General features: G+C 41.1%; 1 protein-coding gene across 1 annotated transcript; it reads left to right on the forward strand.

The window, feature by feature from the left end:
• The first annotated feature begins 6,079 nt into the window (after positions 1 to 6,079).
• Positions 6,080 to 16,401, forward strand: LOC5571644. The gene is made up of 4 exons (XM_001653685.2): positions 6,080 to 6,286; positions 6,378 to 6,692; positions 14,666 to 15,051; positions 15,500 to 16,401. The coding sequence occupies exons 1-4, from the start codon at positions 6,268 to 6,270 to the stop codon at positions 16,151 to 16,153; spliced, it is 1,374 nt and encodes a 457-aa protein (XP_001653735.2). The 5' UTR covers positions 6,080 to 6,267; the 3' UTR covers positions 16,154 to 16,401.
• Positions 16,402 to 20,209: the final 3,808 nt, after the last annotated feature.

The following is a 20,209-nucleotide window of genomic DNA, read 5'->3' on the forward strand; positions in this document are numbered from 1 at the left end:
TATTGTATCAGCTACCTCTTTGTTACCCATATTGCACATAAAAAAGCACTTTTCTGATCAGAAATATTTTAATAATTTTTCTCCATTTAAGTTTTCGCCTGGATGAAAAGCTACGCTAGAGATGCGCACAGTCATGAACCATCATCATCGCGAAAACTGACGACGATGATTGAAAAATCCCAGGTCTCCTGTCATTTGACCAGGCTTCGTAAAATGGCTTATGAGCCATTTTACGAGACGTTTCGGAACAGCTGATCGCCGCAACGGCGTCAATTGACAGGAGACCTCAACCCCCCCGCGAAGTGACAGATAACGCAATTTTCACGTACCTGCTCTCAACGTAAACAATGGGGTCATCCACCGCTGCCGGCACGATTTTTCACTATGGCTGAGCAGAATTTTGTTTCGTTGTTGACGGAAGCAAAACAACAAATCGAATGATATGAAATAAGGGCGAGTCTGATATTTTCTTCTTCCAACGAAAATATTGACCGTTCAGTTCCTAACTGTTCACGACCGTTTGAAACAGTCGTCGTTCTAAACGGTCGGTGAAACAGTCGCTGTCAGATTTGGCAGCAACAACGAGCGAGAAGATTTTCGCGCGCAAACTAGTTCCCCTACTCTTTCAAGTAGAGCAACAAGGACAGCAGAGTGGGCGTCGAATCAGATTTCCAAAACAGCTGTTGTTGACACTCGGCTGCCAGCTGCACGGCTCGGAAAATGAGGGGTGGTTGGATGGAATGTTTATCAAAGTATGTTTCACTAAACAAAATTCAACTTGTGATAAATGTTTCTAATGCTCAAAATACAGGTTCAATGAAACAATTCAATAAGTGGCAATAGTTCATTGCGCGTAAAGTATGTATAGTTATCCTAATTATGTGTTTCAACAACATTGCCAACATTGTTTCGCCTGGATGGAATACATTGAGATTCCCCTCGATTTCCGACGACTGTTTTGAACAGTCTTCTAAATAGACGGGATAATCCAACATTGAAGTGGATATACAATAAATTCAATAAAATCATCATGTTTTAGCATCGGCTTGGGTCCGTTCGATAGGCCAGGAGAAGTGGATGAACTTGTCATTCATTTTCCTGTCAAAATTCATACAAAAACTACTTTTTTTCTGCCATAAATTCACTCTAGGTGAATAATTTCCCCTGGCCTATATCAAACAACTCAAGTCAAACATCAGATCTATAGACTCCAATATGAAAGTGAGCTAATTTTTGGTGGTGATATAAACGCTTATAAAAAGCTAGATATAATCTCAGACTTATTTCAAGCTGATAACTACAGTAAATTTCCCATAAATAATTACTGTAATCATTAATATCTTACAAAGAAAAACGCAGACAAATTTGCCTTGTTTTGATGACTAAGTATTAAAAAAATAATTTCAAAAGCAAAGAATCGATTACATTAAGGAACAGCATGCAGACCACATCACAACACTATTCAAAACCCGTTCGCGGATCGTACAAAATTTTCCCGCGGATCGTACAAGATTTTCCACCGGTTAATGATATAACAAATGCTAAACTAAAATTGTAAATCTTTTTTTTTCATCAAGCGTAATTCTAATATACGCCCTATTTCGAGCGCACTCCATGATTTCATTGAGTTTGACAGTACCACGGACCACAATTTTTCGGCACATTGACGTTGTACTGCAGCTGTCATGATGCTCCCGGGTTGGGAGACCTGGGATTAAATCCAGCGTGATTTTCAATAACGCCTCATCTTACCAAACGAGGACATGGAGAAAATGACAAAAAAGAGATCCAAAAATGTTCGTTACAGCAACATTACACCTAGTTATTGTATCAGCTACCTCTTTGTTACCCATATTGCACATAAAAAAGCACTTTTGTGATCAGAAATATTTTAATAATTTTTCTCCATTTAAGTTTTCGCCTGGATGAAAAGCTACGCTAGAAATGCGCACAGTCATCAACCATCATCATCGCGAAAACTGACGCCGATGATTGAAAAATCCCAGGTCTCTTGTCATTTGACCAGGCTTCGTAAAATGGCTTATACGGAAATGGCAATGACATGAAAAGGGGTATATAAGCCCCATTTTAAAGTATCTTCTCTCGTAAAAATAATGGGTAATAGGCAGTGTTGATAGACTCACACTCAAAATCTCAATCAATACGCTCTCCCGTGAGAGCAAACTCATTAGAGATCTGCTTCGCAAATCTCATGCTTGAGATTTTGATGCAAAATCAACTCAATCAACTCAAATCGTAAAAAATGATTCAGTCGCAAAACTCGGCAAAAACTCGTGAAACCCGAATGTTGTTGTTTACGTTAGAAAGGATTAACATAAATTTACCAGACTAACAAGAAATTATTGCCGTGTGTGAGTAAACTGTGGAAATACGAGACAATGGGTTAAAAAGGTGAGCCAACTCATCCATGATTTTTTGACTGCTGAGTTGCATGATTGACAACTCACGCATGAAAAATCTCAAGCGTGAGTTGTGAGAAATTGGGCCGTATGAATAAAATGTAGTAAAGTTGAGTTTACTACAACCTCGGTAGTAAACGCTATATGTGGAACACGAGTGGAATATGTTTGTGTCATTTTCCTTTCTACACCTTTCGAACATACTACAAACAACGCGTTGCTATGAATAAAGGTAGCATTTACTACAAAGCTACTGGTAGTTAGCTTAAGAGGTTGCTACTCATGCTTTGAGATTGCGAAATTGAATGGAATAATTTACTTTTGAGTAAAAATCATGGGAAAACGATATGAGTTTTGATATTTCGGAAGGTATTTTGAGTTTTGCTTTGGAGTTCTGAGGTGACTTAAACATTCGCCCCGTCAATTCTGAGATTCCGGTAAGATTACTGGCAGTAGCAATTTGTAATATCCGTGTGAACTCTGGCATTACGATAATCATGTTATTTTCTAGGAATTTTAGGATGTCGGTAGGAATTCAGATATTTATAATGTAATTCTGAATTTTACGTGTAAATTCTGACATCTCAGATTCTCAGATTTCCTTTGAAATTCCGGAATTCCTGTAGGAATATTGGGATTCCGATAGGGATGTCGGATTTTTTTATGATAATTCTGGAAGTTTAAATACCATTCTAGGAATATTGCGGAAATATTAGAAATCTGGTAAAAACTCTAGAATTGGGGTGGGAATGGGATTCCGGATATTAATCTCTTAGAATTCTGTGGGTATCTTTGAGAAGGTATTTCTGTAAGAATCTATGAGATTGCGGTGAGATTCCTGCGAATTATTGTGTGAATATTTGTAATTCTGAATAAAATCTTTGTAATTATTGTAAAAACCTTTAAGATTCCGTTGATCTCCAGTTCCGTTGGAATTTCAAAGCTTTAATATAAACCTTTTGAATGTCGGTAAATATTTTATAGATTTCAATGGGATTACTTGTGAAATCGATAAGAATTTTAATAATTTCAAAGGGAACCCTGAATTTTTAGGAGAGATCTTCATTGAATTCTTACGACAACAAATGGAATCACTACAATTCCCATTAAAATCTCTACGTTCTAAGTTCTAGAAATTCCAAGGATACTATCAGAAACCCCACCAAAATAACGAGAATATCACAGAAACACTTAGAACTTCCGGAATTCAACATGCTGTTAAGAAAACACACGGGGAGCATCAAAATTCTACCTCTCTAAATTCTATTCTCAGTATTGGTGCTAGAAAATATGTAATTCCTAATTTGATAGCTGTAGTCTCAAGACCTCTTCATAGATGTTAAGCTAATATTAAATAAAAACATCAATCGCTGGCGTTGGCGAAGACCAAAAACCACTCAGAAAATTCTTTGATGTACCATCATCATAAAATCATAGACATAAAGAGAATACCAGACTAATCGCAAAATTACACTACAAATCTTGTCAAATTACAGCACCTTCATGATTTTGTGCAAATTGTCGCGTAATCGATTAGATTCCATACATTTCCGCCATATGCATGATTGTATTAATTTTAAGCGTCACTCTGAATAGATTGTTCTTTACGTGCAGAATCACTCTGCACCCTGAATGGAAATTTCTTAACGTGCAGCTTCAGTCACTGCTCATGTTCGAAAGTAGTAAGTACTACATGTTCGAAAAGTTTTTTATTCATACCAAAAGTGTAGTAAACTTTGTGGATTTTGTTTTTGAGTAGATGCTACATGTAGTAAAGTTCAACGTTTTTTATTCATACCACCCATTAAGTTTTTCACAACACTGGTAATAGGGTCCTAAAGCCCTGTCCCAATTTTAGTGCCAAACGCTTAAGTTTAGGCCAAAAACACATGTTTACTCAATTTTCTAATGTTTTCCGTTGGTTTAAGCCCAAAAAACATTTTTTTAGATTTTGGCACATCCTTTGGCTTAAACTCAAATTTTGGGTGTATTTTGTTTTCCGTGTCCCTTACGAAATGTCAGATAGGAACAACCCCAGTGGTCGAACTAAAACCCCTGTGGTGTTTTTGTCGACTAAGCGAACGTCAAAGGGTTCATTCAAATATTACGTAACGCAATAGGGGGAGGGAGGGGGTCTTACATAGTGTTATGGTCCATACAAAAATTTGAAATTTTCCATACAAAAGCTGTTACGTGGGGGAGGGAGGGGGTTTGAAATTGGCAAATTTTGCGTTACGTAATATTTGAATGAACCCAAACATGATCAAAAGTGTCAAGGTTCATTTATAGACCAAATTTTTAAATTAAAGTTTAAACATGACATAGCCATTATTTGAGCGGGAAAAATTGCTAAAGTAGTAACAGTAACATGCTTTTTCGTGTTATTAAATAAAAACAAGATTTCATTAAAAATGTTAGGACCCAATTAGTGCACATGCTAGTTTGGTGCCATCATAACCTCCATTGTTCATGTTTTCCCTCGCTGCTATCCGGAATTAATGAGAAGTTGATGTTCAATGAGGAAATCACCGAGTAAATAGTTTGATACATAGAATATTAGTACTGCCTCTAAAATGGAACGTAAAAACTAACCATCAACACATACAGACATGTAAGTATTGCCGGTATTTTCTTTTGAAATGACGATCTTCACAATTCGGTTCTTAAAACATCCCTTTGGAAGCGTGTTGTATTGCGCAGTTCCCACCTTATTGGACTCCGCACTTCAGAAGTGCGGGCGGGTTCATAATTGCGGAAACGTCAAACCCTTTGTTTTCGCCGTTGGCGGGCAAAAAAAGCAGTGAATCGGTTTCGCGCCATCGAAAATTGTTTATGTTTTAGCAAAAGCATGTGCTCTCAGCAGGGTTGCTAGTTTGTTTGTTTTATTTGTTTCACGAAAACTTTGCTTGTAAAACATTTGTAAAAGTATGTCAGCCGCTTGAAATACACTGAAACAAGCATTGAAGTAATGACAACCATGAACAAGTTTTTAAATTTACTATTCCAATCACGATTGAGCTAACAAGAACGCTTTTTATTTGCGTTTTGTTCTCTCTCGATCCAACCGCATTGATAGCCGAGCGGTAAGCGTTCGCGCTTGACAATGGCAAGATCCTCGGTTCGATTCTGGCCCGCTGCAAGTTTTTAACCATGATATAGTAATTTTTACTGTCGAAATGGTGCCATGGTAAAATTGAATGCACAAAATGTTTGAAATGAATGCAAATTTAGTCTGCACAAATCAAGTGGCGTTGTGTATTTAATTTAACCCTCTAATATAATAATTTCAACTGCAACGCTGTTCTCAGTGTAGGCTTGTTCGATTATAATTAAGGTGAAGATGAATCGAAGCCAAACTTCAAATTTTCAAGAGCACAAATCTGGAGAACCGAATACCCGTTTGAGCTGAAAACCAGCTAATGACCAATCGATTAAGTTTTCAGCTTAAACGGATGTTTGGTTCTCCAGATCAGTGCTCTTGAAAATTTGAGGTTTGGCTTCGATTCATCTTCACCTTAATTGTGGCAATGATGCAGTCAAATGCAAATCTGCTTTTATATATATAAAAAAAACCAGTGTAATATGTCGCGTAAATGGAACTTGTTGTTTTGCCGTGTCTGTCAATTGAGCTACAACACTAATTATTTAACACAGCCCTGCAAGTGTGCGTAAAGCTGGCTTGCGAGCAAAATTTGACGTTTATTTGATGGCAAAAAGTGCTCGTTCCTCCTAAATATTTCGGTTCTGTGTGAAAATTGTTAGATTTTCTTTGGAATAATCAGCCACCGTTGAGGACCAATCTTCGGGAGAATATTAGCCCATTAGGTGAGGCATTTTGGTTCAAAAAATGCCTACCGCAAGCGCTGGTAAGTCAATTTTTAAGTCATTCCTTCAGCCGTGGCAACTTCCTTCCATAGATTCAATTTCAACCAAAACAAATTCCCAATTCCTTCGCAGCATCATGGGTGAAGTTCTTCTCCAATGCCGGCATCCCGTCGCAGGCGGCCGCCGGATATGCGCACGTATTTGTCGAGAACCGGATACAGATGGACATGCTGATGGATCTCAATAAAGAGTATCTGCGAGAGATGGGCATCACGACGATGGGGGACATCATTGCCATTCTGCGCCACTCGAAAGTGGTCTGCGAGCAAAGCGCCCGGGATAGGGTTCTGTCCACACCGGGGGACGATGCCAGTAACGGGAACTCTTCCGTGCCGGTGGCAGCAGTTTCCGCAACGCAGAGTTCCGCACCAAAATCGGTGGTTTCAAGTGAGTAAAACTTTGGGATGATGCACACTGGTTCAGAACTCGAAAGTTGTGCGCTTTAGTGCGCTCACATTCTAACTTGTCACCCTTTTAGTGTATTGCGTATATTATTCCCTCCTTCCACTCCTCCGGTAGCTGATCTGTATTCCTGATCCTGGCTATCAATTGACGCAGACAAGTAGCCAAACTGTCCGGGCGCTTCTCACTCCAAGGGCCTGGGATCGAATTCCATCCCCGAGATAGTCACTTGTGACAAAAAGGTTAAAGTGACGACTTCCTTAGGAAGAGAAGTAAAGCCGTTGATCCCGAGATGAACTAGCCGAGGGCTAAAAATCTCGTTAATAAAGATAAAAAAAAGTTCCGCTCCAATACCATCCTTCCCAGTGCCTTGTTGTTCTTGAGTTTTTGATAGCATCCTTAACTTCCACCTATTGTGGGAGTTGGCACGTCTTCCTCATCCGCCGTAATGATGAAGCCATTCCTCCTGCTGCTTTGGTCTTCCTCGTCTGCGTCATTCAGGTGTTCATCGTAGTGCTGCTTCCACCTCTCAATCACCTCACATCCGTCAAGATACCTCCATCCTTATCCCGGCACATTTCGGCTTGCGGTTAAATGCCTTGCGGGATGCATTGAGTTTCTTGTAGAACTTGGGTATTTCTTGAGAACGCTACGGCTGCTCCATTTCTCCCAGGAGGCACTGCATTCAATTTTTTTTTCAAATTTCAAATATTTCTCGATTATTTTTTCAAATGGACGTAAGTAACTTCCAAACGGTTTAGAGAAAATTAATTCAGAAAAACTACAACCTGTCTTCTAAAACTGTTTTTAAATGAATCACCTTTTTAACCTGTTTTCGTCGTGTACATTGCTTACATTTTGCATACAATGACCTCACGTTCAAAAACAAGGGAGTTCCTATTATTTCCCACAAAAAAATATGACAAAATGATAAGCCGTCTTATTCAGTTACTTGCGACGTTTTTGTACCAGTGTATGTCGACTCAAGTAGTGTTTTGTTTCGATTCGTGGTTAAAACACTTTGTCTCTTCATACAGTAGAGCGGCGAAAGTAGCGGTTAGGTTGCAAAAGTTGAAAATCTTACTTTCGTCGTTTTGTAAATCCGGAAATTAAATGTTCTATCGTGAAAAATCGAGTTGGTTCAGTGCGAAACGTGTCGAATTTCGGATCAATAAAGTATTTTTTTTTTCTACTTTTTTGACTTAAGTCTGTTTGAATAAGTTTTCCGGTGTGATTGTGCACAGTAGTATCAAGCAGGAAAGCCATACGCAACCGTTGGCCTGAGAGCAGTTTTGTATAACAGGATCTTGATACCAGGGACCAAACGGGAGCGTCTTTTTACAAGAGGGTACAGCATTTTGACAACCATATCGCATTTTTAGAGGCAGTTGGTCACGTGACAACCAAACTTTAGCTTCTGATCCATGATTATACCAAGATAACCAACGTGTGGTGACCATGGAATGTCCACACCGTTGCAAGAAACATATCTCTGGGGTAGATAACTACGACGCACAGAGGAGCACCTAGAACAAATTCGTGGCCATAATTTCGATTTTTAAAAATTGAGTTTTTTGACCTCGCTATATTTTTTAAAGATAGCTAATAGTGTGCCGCATGTTGTGGCTATATTGAAAAGACGTAAAATAGCTTTGAAAAAAAAATTAAAAGAGTTCAAAAAAGCAATTTTTTTAATGGAGTTTTCATTTTTTTTATTATATAATCAGAATTATTGTTCGCATGTGGACATTTTTTTCCAAAATAAACAAGTAGGTATTTGTTACTGAACTTTTTGTTTATGAATACAAAAAGAGCTTCTGCATAAAATTTTCCAAAAAATATTTTTATTTGTTTATTTTTAAGGAAATTTTGCACAACAAACTTTTAGTCATTTTTCGTAAACTTCAGTATTGAAAAAGTTACCTTATACGGCAATATCCGGCAAAGTTTCGACCACAGTGTGAAACTTACACATGTTATCTATCAGTTACAGCATAAAACTCTTCCGCATATTTCCGCACTTGAAATTTGAAGCATTTTGAAAATCTCAATTTTTATCATTTTTTGCGAATATTTTTAGCCGCTTTTCAATAACTTTCTATTCCTAATCAATTGAAGTGCATGTTCTCAATGCGTTTGTTCGATGTGATATACGAGAAAATTATAATTTAAACATTTTTATTTAGTTTACATAAGTGACTTAAGTAAAATTGTTAGTTTTATAAATATCGTATATCGCGGTTTTTACACATGACATCACCAAATCAATTTTGCCATTTTTTTTAAATAAACAGAGATGCTTTGTAAGAGACACAATGGTGTCATGGTTTAAAACTCCATGTCTTTTGAACTTCTTCTTCTTTCTCTTCTTCTTGAAATCACGTCCTCACTGGAACAGAGCTTGCTTCTCAGCTTAGTGTTCAATGAGTACTTCCACAGTGGTTAAAACACAACATATCAACGCTATAATAAAATGTTTTACTAGAATATGGGTCTACCCCGTTTGGCATAATGCCATTTGGCATAATGCCGTTTGGCATACAGTCGTTTGGCATAAAGTCGTTTGGCATAATAGTCGTTCGGCATAATGGTCGTTTGGCATAATTTGAAAAAGGAAGATACTGCAGTGGTACAGTCATATGCCGTACCATAAGAAGCGTCATAAAATTCCATGTTCCTTTATTTTTTCAAATGACATCGAATAACTTAGGCGTTGGATATATTTTTGTTAAAGATGCGCCATAATATCCTGGACTTAATGACCCCGGAAGTCATGTATGATGCAATTCCAAAAGAGCTTTATTGGATATTGGTTTCCTTGAAAAATGATAATTAGAAGTATGTCCTATCACTAACTGACAACGGAATGTACGATCGTGAGCAGTTTATACACACCCCTTTGCTTAATGGAAGGAATCAAATGATCAAATTCAATGTTTTTCACAATTATGCCAAACGGCTATTATGCCAAACGACCGTTATGCCAAATGGCATTATGCCAAACAGCTATTATGCCAAACGACTGTATGCCAAACGGCATTATGCCATACGGCATTATGCCAAACGGGGTAGACCCCTAGAATATATAGATCTACTGGCATCTCCCTCCATTCCTTCAGCATGATGGAATATACTAATTTCCTTTAAAATTAATTGTTCGTTGTCAAAAATCAGCCCAAACATATGAACACAATTCCTTTTGACCGTACAATTATGGCATTTGCAGGGGGGTACACGCAACGAGGTGCGCCTACCGTTCATGTTTTATGGGTGTGTTCGTGTGGCTCACAACGCTGCTAGACTTCCCGCAGTTTGAATGTTGAAAAGCATCAGCATTTGCTACCTGGCATGGCCCGCGTTTTCGACCTGTGCTGTTTGGCCCGTCCCGCTTGAGAGATGATGCTGTTTGGGTCGGCCCGCGTGAGAAATGATTGTTAGGCGAGCTTTGTTTGTAGTTGACAGCCGTACACCCACCCTGGGCATTTGCTCACAGCAGAGTCTATGAATGAAGAGTTGCGCGAAGAGTGAAACCAAATCTACCTATCGAACTGTCAAACCGTCTACCTATCGAGCAGCCCAGCAAAACAGATAGGGGCTGTTTTCGAAGACGAAGAAGAGCAGGCATTCAAAGAAGTCTCTTCGCGCAACTCTGTGTATATAAACCTTGGCTCACAGTACAGCGAAAACAACACAATCAAAGAAACCGTATTTTTACATCGAGCGTCGCGCACACATTGATGCGCACAAGCTTTTTTTCTCAGTACGACGGATTGAACTTTGTTTACATTCTCAATTTTACGCTGCGGTTGAGGAAATTTCGTAAAATTTGATGATTTATTGAAGTTTTACGGCGTGTGATTGGAATGAAATCCTTCAGTGAAGAAGTACGAAGGTTTTCCATAGTGAAAATAAGTGCCCGGCGAAGTAAGTCACCCGCGGGAGCGGGAAGAAACTTGTGTTGGAAAGTGGTGTGGCTCAGTCGATCGCTAAGCATTTCTCTCAAATCGTGTTCGTCCATGCGATTTCGGTGAAAAAGTGCAAAGTGGATAATTGAACTGAAGTTATTTACCGAAATTCAGTAGTTTTATTGCATTTTTGGTGTACAAGTGTACAAACCATAACAGCATTCACAAAATTACACTAGGATAATGAATCTATGTTGCAGGTAAGTTTGAATATCCACCGTAGTGGAACATTTAAAGTTTGATACGACGAATAGTAGCGCTTACGACGAAGAAGAACATAACCCTACTATCTATGCCATGGCGTTGTACAAAATCGAAAAATAATTCTAGCAATTGGCTGTAAACGGATCTTCCGTTCCAATTAACTACGCGCATGCAGAGTGGGGTAGTCATTATACACGTATTTGATAATTAGCTCGGATAGAGCTAGAAATTGTTGCTCCTTAGAACGGCAGCCTTGCAACCGATGAAAAAGGTCCCTCGCTAGGCAAAGAAACTCGGTGATGGAAAAAAGACTTGCACATCGCTCTGGTTGGCCGGAACCTTGCAGTACTTGCGAGAAAGAAAGTCCTTCAGTGACGCTAGGATGGTTCAAACGATTTTGAACGCTGGGATTGATCCTAGGGAGAGAGGTCGGAGGTGTGCGGGTGTTTGGCGTCGTAGTTTTCTTGGAAGCACGCTGACGATATTCTTCGAGTTGCTTGATATACTTCAGCCGGCTGGGGCAAGTTGGCTGTGTGATTGATTACCACTGCAGTTAGCGCACCGAATAAGACTGCGCGAGACGGTAGCATCCTTGAGGTTGGCCTTCACCGGGAGCTTGCAGTTTGCTGTGAGATGTTTCTCCTCACATTTGACACAGGATGGAGAGATGTTACAAAAGCGCATTCCATGGCCAAAGCGCTGACATCGATGGCACTGGACCAAATCGTCAGATTTTCTGGTGAAAAATCTCCACGTTACTACCGTGTTGAACATAGTCTTGACACCTTGCAACTCCGAAAGCTTGGTTGATCCTTTCTCGAAACAAAGCAGATGCGACACAGTTTCTTCGGGACCACTTTGTTTTCGAGAGAAAATTTTAACATCTAACGGGCAACAATTCCTCCTTCAGCTCCGCCAAATCATACAGCGCGAGACTCGAGAGCAGGGTTGGGAAAAAATCTGAAACTCACTGTACAGTAGCCAAGCAAAGCCAATCACAGTCAGCGAAGCCAGTGAAACTCACGCCCATCGCTGCTGTAGGCAAATGCCTTGAAAATTGCAAAACACCCGTTGCTAAGGGCAACCCGAAATTACTGTAGAAAAATGTTCTATTTCCCGCTGCATTTCCCGCATTTAGAGCCTTCAATGACACTCATGATTTAGAAAATTCGTGCACCCAACATAGGCTACTTGATGAGATTCACGTTTTTGAACTACTGTACTGGGAGAGCCACGTGATTTTCGCGAAAATTCAAGCCTACTACTATTACCATTCCTAGCACTGCTCGAGAGTATGAATCGTACGGGCTGTTGGTGCGATGGAATGTAAGTGAAAAATTCCGTGTTGGAGTCTTGTAGCACCTTGATGAAAGCATTGAAAACGTCCTCGTCCGTCGCATTAAGGTGAAGATGAATCGAAGCCAAACTTCAAATTTTCAAGAGCACAAATCTAGAGAACCGAACACCCGTTTGAGCTGAAAACTTAATCGATTGGTCACCGCCAGCAAGGGACCAATCGATTAAGTTTTCAGCTTAAACGGATGCTTGGTTCTCCAGATTTGTGCTCTTGAAATTTTAAGGTTTGGCTTCGATTTATCTTCACCTTAAGCTGCGTGCCAGCTTTAACTGTTTTCAGTTGGTAACCGGACTGCGGGATATCAGATTCATCAACTCGCGAGACTGTTTGGTACTTTTGCTTACGATTGAGATTGGAGGAGGACGGTGATTCTTCTTCGGGGCATTGGGTGGCGATTGCGATCTGTTGTTTACGTTTCCATCTGGGTCGTCAGTAAACAGCGTTTCGAAGAGGTTCTGTGTAGCAACCATCGGTTGAATTGATTGTCCGATCTCCATCGGGAGGGAATTGCGACCGTCGGCTGGGGAAGGCTGACAGTGGGTATGTTTTAGCCGCTTGGCATCGTTGCGATCGCTGGAGTCAACGATTAAGGTTACCGACGGAGTTTTATCGTAAACACGGCGAATAATTATGTTGGATTGCAAACTTTGCACATTATTGCGCGAAGTATTACGGCCCGAGGCGTGATTATCCACTTTAGTGGCACGAAGTTATTTAATCGGCGGAAAAATGAGCGAAATCAACGAAAAACAACGCATTAAATTTTGCTGCTTGTGCATCAATTGCTTTGACAGCTCGAAATTGCCCGCGTTGCATTCTTCTCGTCCAAAATCGTCTGACACTTCTCGTCGGTGTCCTTCCACGAACCCAATGGCACCTTCCGCTACGTTGTTAAAAGCTTCCTTGCCACTACCCCAGCAGTCCTCAAAAGGGGCTTCGGTGAGCTCTCCCTCGTCCGGCAACGCTGCTTCAAGGCTTTGCGCGTAATCAGTTGCGACTTCGGGTAGCTTGAGTCGTTCCAGATTGTACCGTGGCGGGCGTGGGTACCGAATGTGGTTCACAACGGAAAGTCTTTGGCGTACTTTTACCCTCACAAGGTAGTGGTCCGAATCAATGTTTGTGCCGCGATAGGTTCTGACGTCGATAATGTCCAAGAAGTGTCATTCATCAATCAAAACGTGGTCGATTTGCGATTCAGTCTGTTGGAGTGATCTCCAGGTGTACCGATACGGGAGACTGTGCTAGAAGTTGGTACTACGTATGGCCATGTTCTTGGAGGCGGCGAAATCAATCGGTCTAAAGCCGTTTTCGTTCGTAAGCTGGTGAGCGTTGAACTTCCATATAATCGGTCTGAATTCCTCCTCCTGATCAACCTGAGCGTTGAGATCTCTTGGGCAGCTGTCGTATTCACTTTCCAGCTGCGCGTAGAAAGCGTCCTTATAGTCATCGTCATGCTAGGTGAGGGCTGTGCACGTTGATTATGCTGATATTGAAGAAACGGCCTTTGATCCTCAACTTGCACATTCTGTTGTCGATTGGCCACCACCCAATCACGCGCCTCTGAATTTCGTCAATCACGATAAAAGCTGTGCCCTGCTCGTGTCTTTTGCTGCTCTTGTAAATAATATAACCATCCCTAAACATACCGTCGATCCTTTCCAGCAAAACTCCTGCAGCGCTACGATGTCGCACTTGCGGGCCCTCAATATTTGGAGTAGGGCAAACGCTCCCTTAGTGGAGGTAGCTCCAATAGTGAAGGTAGTGTGTTTTGGCATGTTTCGCGCTAATAAATGATTATGTGATATTTTTGTATTATGTACGATGCGAAAATGATACAAGTAATCGAATAATATTCATGAAATTTAATCGTAAAACTATTTAAAACAATTATTTTGCTTAATTTTGTTGCTCCTTTGCACCTATAGTGGTGCATCAGTACCCATAGTGGAGGGTCCCATAAGAAATCAATGGTTTGCGCCACTAAAGGAACCATCCTTAAAATATACCTCCACTAAAGGAACAGTGTTCCTATTATTGGTGCAAGGCTTTTTGCAGGGAAATTTCAAATGAATCGTGATTTTTATACATTTGAATGATAGAAGGATTTGAGATCTATCGAATGATACGTTAAAATCATATATTTCATGATCTTAACACCGTGTTTTAGCAGTTTTCCCTCAGGTGCACCACTAATGGTACACTTGCCCTACTTTTCAAGAAATTGAGACTTACAGCTCCATGATCCGAGTTTCCAAACGTTAGTCCGTTTTCGATGCCTGGGTCTATGCCGATTGTTCCGGTGCGAATTTACAAAATATGCTTCCTGTACTGATGATTTTTACGGGTGGTTTGTAAGGCCTGCGTTTTCCGGATTCGGAACCAGTATTTATTGGTTGAATTCCTGTTGAAAGTACATCGATTTCTCGTTACAGGACCCAGCTCGACAGTATCGCTCCCAAGCAAACCTCGGCGTGTATTCCCAGAACACAAAATCACACTTCCCGCCAGCGGCAACAGTAGCCGAACAGTGAACGAGATTTCGGAGAAGAAAACCACTTTGGTCTCACTGTCCACTAAGAAGCCGGACGTATTCAAACGGCTTTCGCACAATTCAGATGAGGAGGAAGACGACGAAGACGAGCACGGGAGTCTTCGGGAACCGGTTTCAAAACTTGCATCCAAGGTGACTTTGAAAGGCATAGAACCGCTCCGATCTAGCAAGAGTGCGGCATCGATTTTCTCTCGGCTTGGTGGCAAAAGCAAACGGGACATCACGGAAGGACCCACCGGGATATTGAAGAAATCTCCCAGCAGACCGGTACGTAATGGATCATTTATCGTTACTACAACATTCTCCAGAAGACATTTGAATAGAAAACTATACATGTCAGGTTTATTTTTGAATTTATTATTGAAAAACACTTAAGGTACTATTCTATGTGCAACTACTGGTTAAATTCTCGAAGAAGTTTTGAATGGAAAACTAGTGCGAAATCCTAGGGAAATCAGTGCAAAAATTATGAAATAAATTCCTAAAGGACTTCCCTATAAACGTTTTGCGTGCCCACATTTTGCATAGTAGTTTGGGACTCCAGATAGATTGAAAAAAAAAATACCTTGATCCGGAAAAATTGTCGCGAATACCCATCAAAATGTAGTAGGTATATGGTTTTCTGGGGATTGGCTTTCTGGAGAACGATTTTCTGCGAATGTAATAAAACCCATTTAAAACCAGATTGCATAACTAAATCACAATTTTCTTGTAGCTTTCATCGGAGCGTAAAATCACCACCACATCGCAAAAGGTGATCTTGGTGAAGAAGATTCCGGCCAAAGCAGTCACCGTCTCAGACGACGAAGAGTACGGTAGGCGAAAGCGGAACAACTCTCGCCCGAGAACATCTTTTGGCCGGATGGACATCGGAGAACCTCTGAAGTCCGTGTCGTTCTCCGAGGAGGACGAGGTCCTTGAGATAGATCCACGTCCAGTAGCAGGCAAACCATCGCCCAAAGGAGGCGCCCGGATGCGATTCAACGAGCGGGAAGTTCCCGTCCGGTCTAGACTTGGTCATTCGCCAAAACGCAACCAGACCTCTCCACTGCGAGGTCCGAAAAAAACGGTATTTATGAAACCGCAAAAAATGCCAGCCGGAAACATAACGACCCTTTCGCCTTCGTCGCTTTCGCGGTCGAAAATGAAGTCCGACGCGATGCTGCTGCGGAACGAGCTGCCTGTTAAAAATCGACTGAATCTGGCCGTCCGCGGTGGTCGTGGACCTCCTTCGGCGGTCAAAACCGATCGGTTCAGTCTTGATTCCAAGCTGGCCAGTATGAAATTGAAGGGAAAGCCGACCGGCGGCGGCAGGAAAAGTGTCCCCAGCGGAAGCGTTTTCGATCGATTGGGATACAATAGGAAATGAGCATCCTTGGGACCTTGGCGATGATAGTGAATAATTTATGCTAAGTTTGATAGACTGCTCCGCATGGAAGGCGAGTTGTCCACAATATTTCGTTTGACAGAAACTAATACGAATGAATCGACCATTTATAGCTCGAGAAAATTATAGCGTTAGTGTTTTTGGCTCCCTAACACGATATTTGTGAAGTGTTGAACATCGTTTGAATGGTTATGTAGAACTGAAATAAAGCTCTTCTAACTAGTGAAGTTTTTATTATTATTATTACTATTATCCGTTCCATATACATTGATGGTGGTAGTTGGTCCCTAGTGATTTATCCTACCTCCGTTCTGGTCACGATCTTCAGATTATCGTGATTCGTCAACATTCGTATTGTTAAAGTGGAGGGACATGGTTGAAATGGAGTTTAAAAGAAACGAATGTCAGAACAGGTATCCACCGGCGACGCCAAACGGACCAACGTAATGTGGTGTAATTTGGGATTTGTGGATTGAATACTGATATTTTTTGCCAAGCATCAATATGGGTGACTTTCGAGGATAGCGAAACGTAAGAGGGGTTAGGACAAGGTTGTGGATTTACTGGGTAAATCCATCACATTGGGGTTATGACTCTGTGTCTTGTCAGGAATAGGGTCTGATTGGTATGGTAGTATGCAATAGAGTTCGGAATTGATAGACAGACTTTGAGGAAAGAAGTTTTGAACGTAAGGCAGCAGCACCTTGGATCTTGGAGGGCGCAGGTCTGGAGAGTTGGGCAGCTGTTCATACTAGGTTACATTACGTAGAAAGTGGAATCTGTTTTGCCGTGCACAAATTATGGGAAGTATTTGAAAATGTTTTCTTGTTCAGATTGGGTAACGCAAGAGAGGATTTTTAGCTCTGCGTTATATTGGGAGGATATTATAGTGCATGGTCTACTGATGACTGTGTATTTTAAGGGTGATCGAATGAAAGCTTTGTTGAGTAAAGTTACCGTTTCATTTTTGCAGTTCGTAATTGTTTTGAAATGTTTGTCGGACAATAAGAAAATTTTCTAGGGTATATGTTTGGATGCTAATGCATTATATTGATAAATCTAATTGTTCGTATCACACGCGAAGCATAGCATAACCCAATGTATAATGAAATTAGGTTCGAAGAAAGGATTAAAATTTGATCACTTAAACTTTACGCTGCAAGATATTCTTAATCGTTTTTCTTTTCTTCTGATGTACACGAATAACTGGTATATTTAGCTAAAATAATGAACAATCATACGCATAGAGCCTACGGGTCATGCAGTTAGGATTGAAATTAAAATAATATTGCGCATTTCTTTCACACCACAGGTTTATCGCAGAAGTTTTTACATGTGCGGAGGCGTTGGTAGAGGTGCGCGATTGCGTCGAGTCGGGTCGGTGTTTTCAGCGGACTCATTTTTCGCAAATCGAAGAATGAGTGCTCTGAGGGCATCAACATGATTCGATTAGGTCCCACACTTTTATTTGCGCTTTTGCACTTGTAAATGTCTTACTAAATAGGAATACTTTGTGTTAGGGAAAGTGCAGGAGAATAAAATATAATTCATTAGAATTTTCTGATAGAGGCAGAGTTCACATGTTACTTAGGTATTTAAAAGCAAATGAGAACCACATTAAATAATACATAAACACTAATGGTCATATTTTTATATTTTCATTTCATCGCGGTCCTCATTGCTCGAGCGGAGACGACAAAACTCGAGGTGGATAGAATCGACGCAACTACGACACGGAAAAGAAACAGATGAGAAACTATCGATACATTTATTCAACTATAAAAACCACGTTTTAACGTAATGACTTTATTTCTTCTCGTTTCAGCAATCCAACAACCAAACCATCTCTACTATCTTTTCATTTCCTCTTCGTTACATTTATAGTCCCTCTGGCACTGAATCGAATGACGCATTCCGCTTTTTATTAGCGATGTCTTTGCTGTACGTTGAGCATGGTGTCGGAGGTGATGTGCTGTGTAGAACATCGGATGTTCTACACGGCACGCTACTTCCGGCATTTTGTTTGGCGTGCGGGATAGGCAGTGCTAGTGATGATATGAAGGCCGCTATTCGGTTTAGTGCCAGAGGGACTATATCTATTTAATGTATCTGAAGCTTGTGGGACCGCTTTAATTCCGGCGCCTGCTTGTGGAAGATCCCGGTGTGCTAAACGGTATAGGACATGTTAACGGGGGAGGCTTGGTAGGTCCTCACCCAGCCCGTGTCTAGATGGGCGGATAATTGTCTGCCAGGGTGTGGATTGAGCAATTACAATTACAATTACAATTATTATCCGTTCCATATACATTGATGATTTTTCAAGAGCGACCGTTGCGTAGCAACCAGAATAACAGTTAAGCGTTCGCAACCAACAAACGGAAGGAAAATTTCAAAAAACAGCAGCCTGTTTCATCCAAGGGCCCGCAATGCGGGAAATGTGGCCAGTTCGGACACATCGCAAGGGTCTGCAAGGATTCAAAGGGCGAGACGTTTGCACTGTATTTTTCACGTTTGGCAAAGGTTGCGCGAATGACTGGATTTTCGACTCGGCGGGCGGCGTATGCGCACATGACGAGCACTAAGCTTTTGGACAGCATTGAAAAGGCAAGTGGTAAGCTGGTTGCAGCGAACGGAAGTACGATGGACATCGTTACCTGTGGCAATGCAAACCTTCAACTGAAGTGCAGAGGTGATCAAGTCAGCGTGACAGCGAGCGGCGTGCAGCTGATTCCGGAATTGACGGCAAACCTTTCGGTGAGCAGAATCGTGTAAAGGGTGAACACGAAATTATTGCGACAATGTCATGCAAATTTTCTTATAATGTTAGAATCAAACCAAAATTTTGGGTAGTTTTATACATATATTTACTTCAAAAATCAAAAGAAAAGTTAATTGATGGAGCCTTGAGTGTAAAATTGAAGGCATTTTCGCTTGATACCCTCCATCAAAGTCTTTACAGTGTCAGCCGGTACCAGTTTCGCAGTTTTTTTTTTTTTTTTTCATTTTCTTAACATGTCCTTCTCGTCTTTGGCTGTCTTCTTGCTCTTCCGAAGTTCCCGCTTCATTATTGCCCAGTACTGCTCCACCGGGCGCAGCTCCAGACAGTTCGGCGGAATCATGTTCTTTGGAACAAAATGGACAGAATTGGCCTCATACCACTCCAGGACACTTATAGAATAGTGGCATGATGCCAAATCTGGCTAAAATAGCGGAGCTTCGTCGTGCTGCTGCAGGAACGGCAAAAGGCGCTTCTCGAGGCACTCAGATTTGTAGATCTCGCCATTTACTGTGCCTTTTGTCACGGAAGGCTCACTCCTCAGCAAGAGCAGATGGCCTGCCCCGGAATTTGATTAAAATCGGCTATTATATACGTTTCGTCGTTCATCACACAGCAGCCATATTTTGTAAGCATCTACTCGTAAAGCTTCCGTGCCCGAGTTTTAGCCGTCGTTTGTTACCGCTCATCGCGGTTTGGGAAGTTCTGTACCTTGTATGTATGTAGTCCAGCTCTCTTCTTTGCATTCTGGACGTAGCTCTGCGACATGTCGATCTTTTGAGCCAAATCATGGCTTGAGACGTTGGGATTTGCTTTAATCATCCGCTTCACCTTTCCCTCCGTCTTTTTGTTCTCCGGTCTCGTTTTCTTCTAGCTGCTTTGCCGTGGTCCAACTTCAACCGCTCCTGGAACCGCTTCAACACTATGGAGACGGTTGAATGGTGAATGTTCAACATTTTTCCCAACTGCCGGTGCGAAAGGTCAGGAAATTCCAGGTATTTGGAAACAATTTGTTCTCTCGACTCGAACCAACGCGAGTTCAACCATTTTCGTTGAATCGAAAAACACGACTTCGAGTTTGACAGCATGTAAACAATACACATCAATGAGAAAGTGTGCAAAATTTGGTTGATTTTTACCCAATGGTAGAAAAGTTATGCCCTGTTGAATTTATCGCAATAATTTCGTGTTCGCCTTTTAGAAGGGGTACTCCGTTCAATTCAAGAATGATGGTTACAAAGTGCACAATGGCCATGGCGAGC

This window comes from Aedes aegypti, chromosome 2, assembly GCF_002204515.2.
Source record: "Aedes aegypti strain LVP_AGWG chromosome 2, AaegL5.0 Primary Assembly, whole genome shotgun sequence".
Lineage (NCBI taxonomy): Eukaryota > Metazoa > Arthropoda > Insecta > Diptera > Culicidae > Aedes > Aedes aegypti.

What these genes read in the sequence shown, in the direction of transcription:
- LOC5571644 (XM_001653685.2), top strand. An exon ending in ACCAAAATCGGTGGTTTCAA is followed by an intron (nt 6,693 to 14,665) that starts GTGAGTAAAACT and finishes TTCTCGTTACAG; the next exon opens with GACCCAGCTCGACAGTATCG. An exon ending in AGAAATCTCCCAGCAGACCG is followed by an intron (nt 15,052 to 15,499) that starts GTACGTAATGGA and finishes ATTTTCTTGTAG; the next exon opens with CTTTCATCGGAGCGTAAAAT.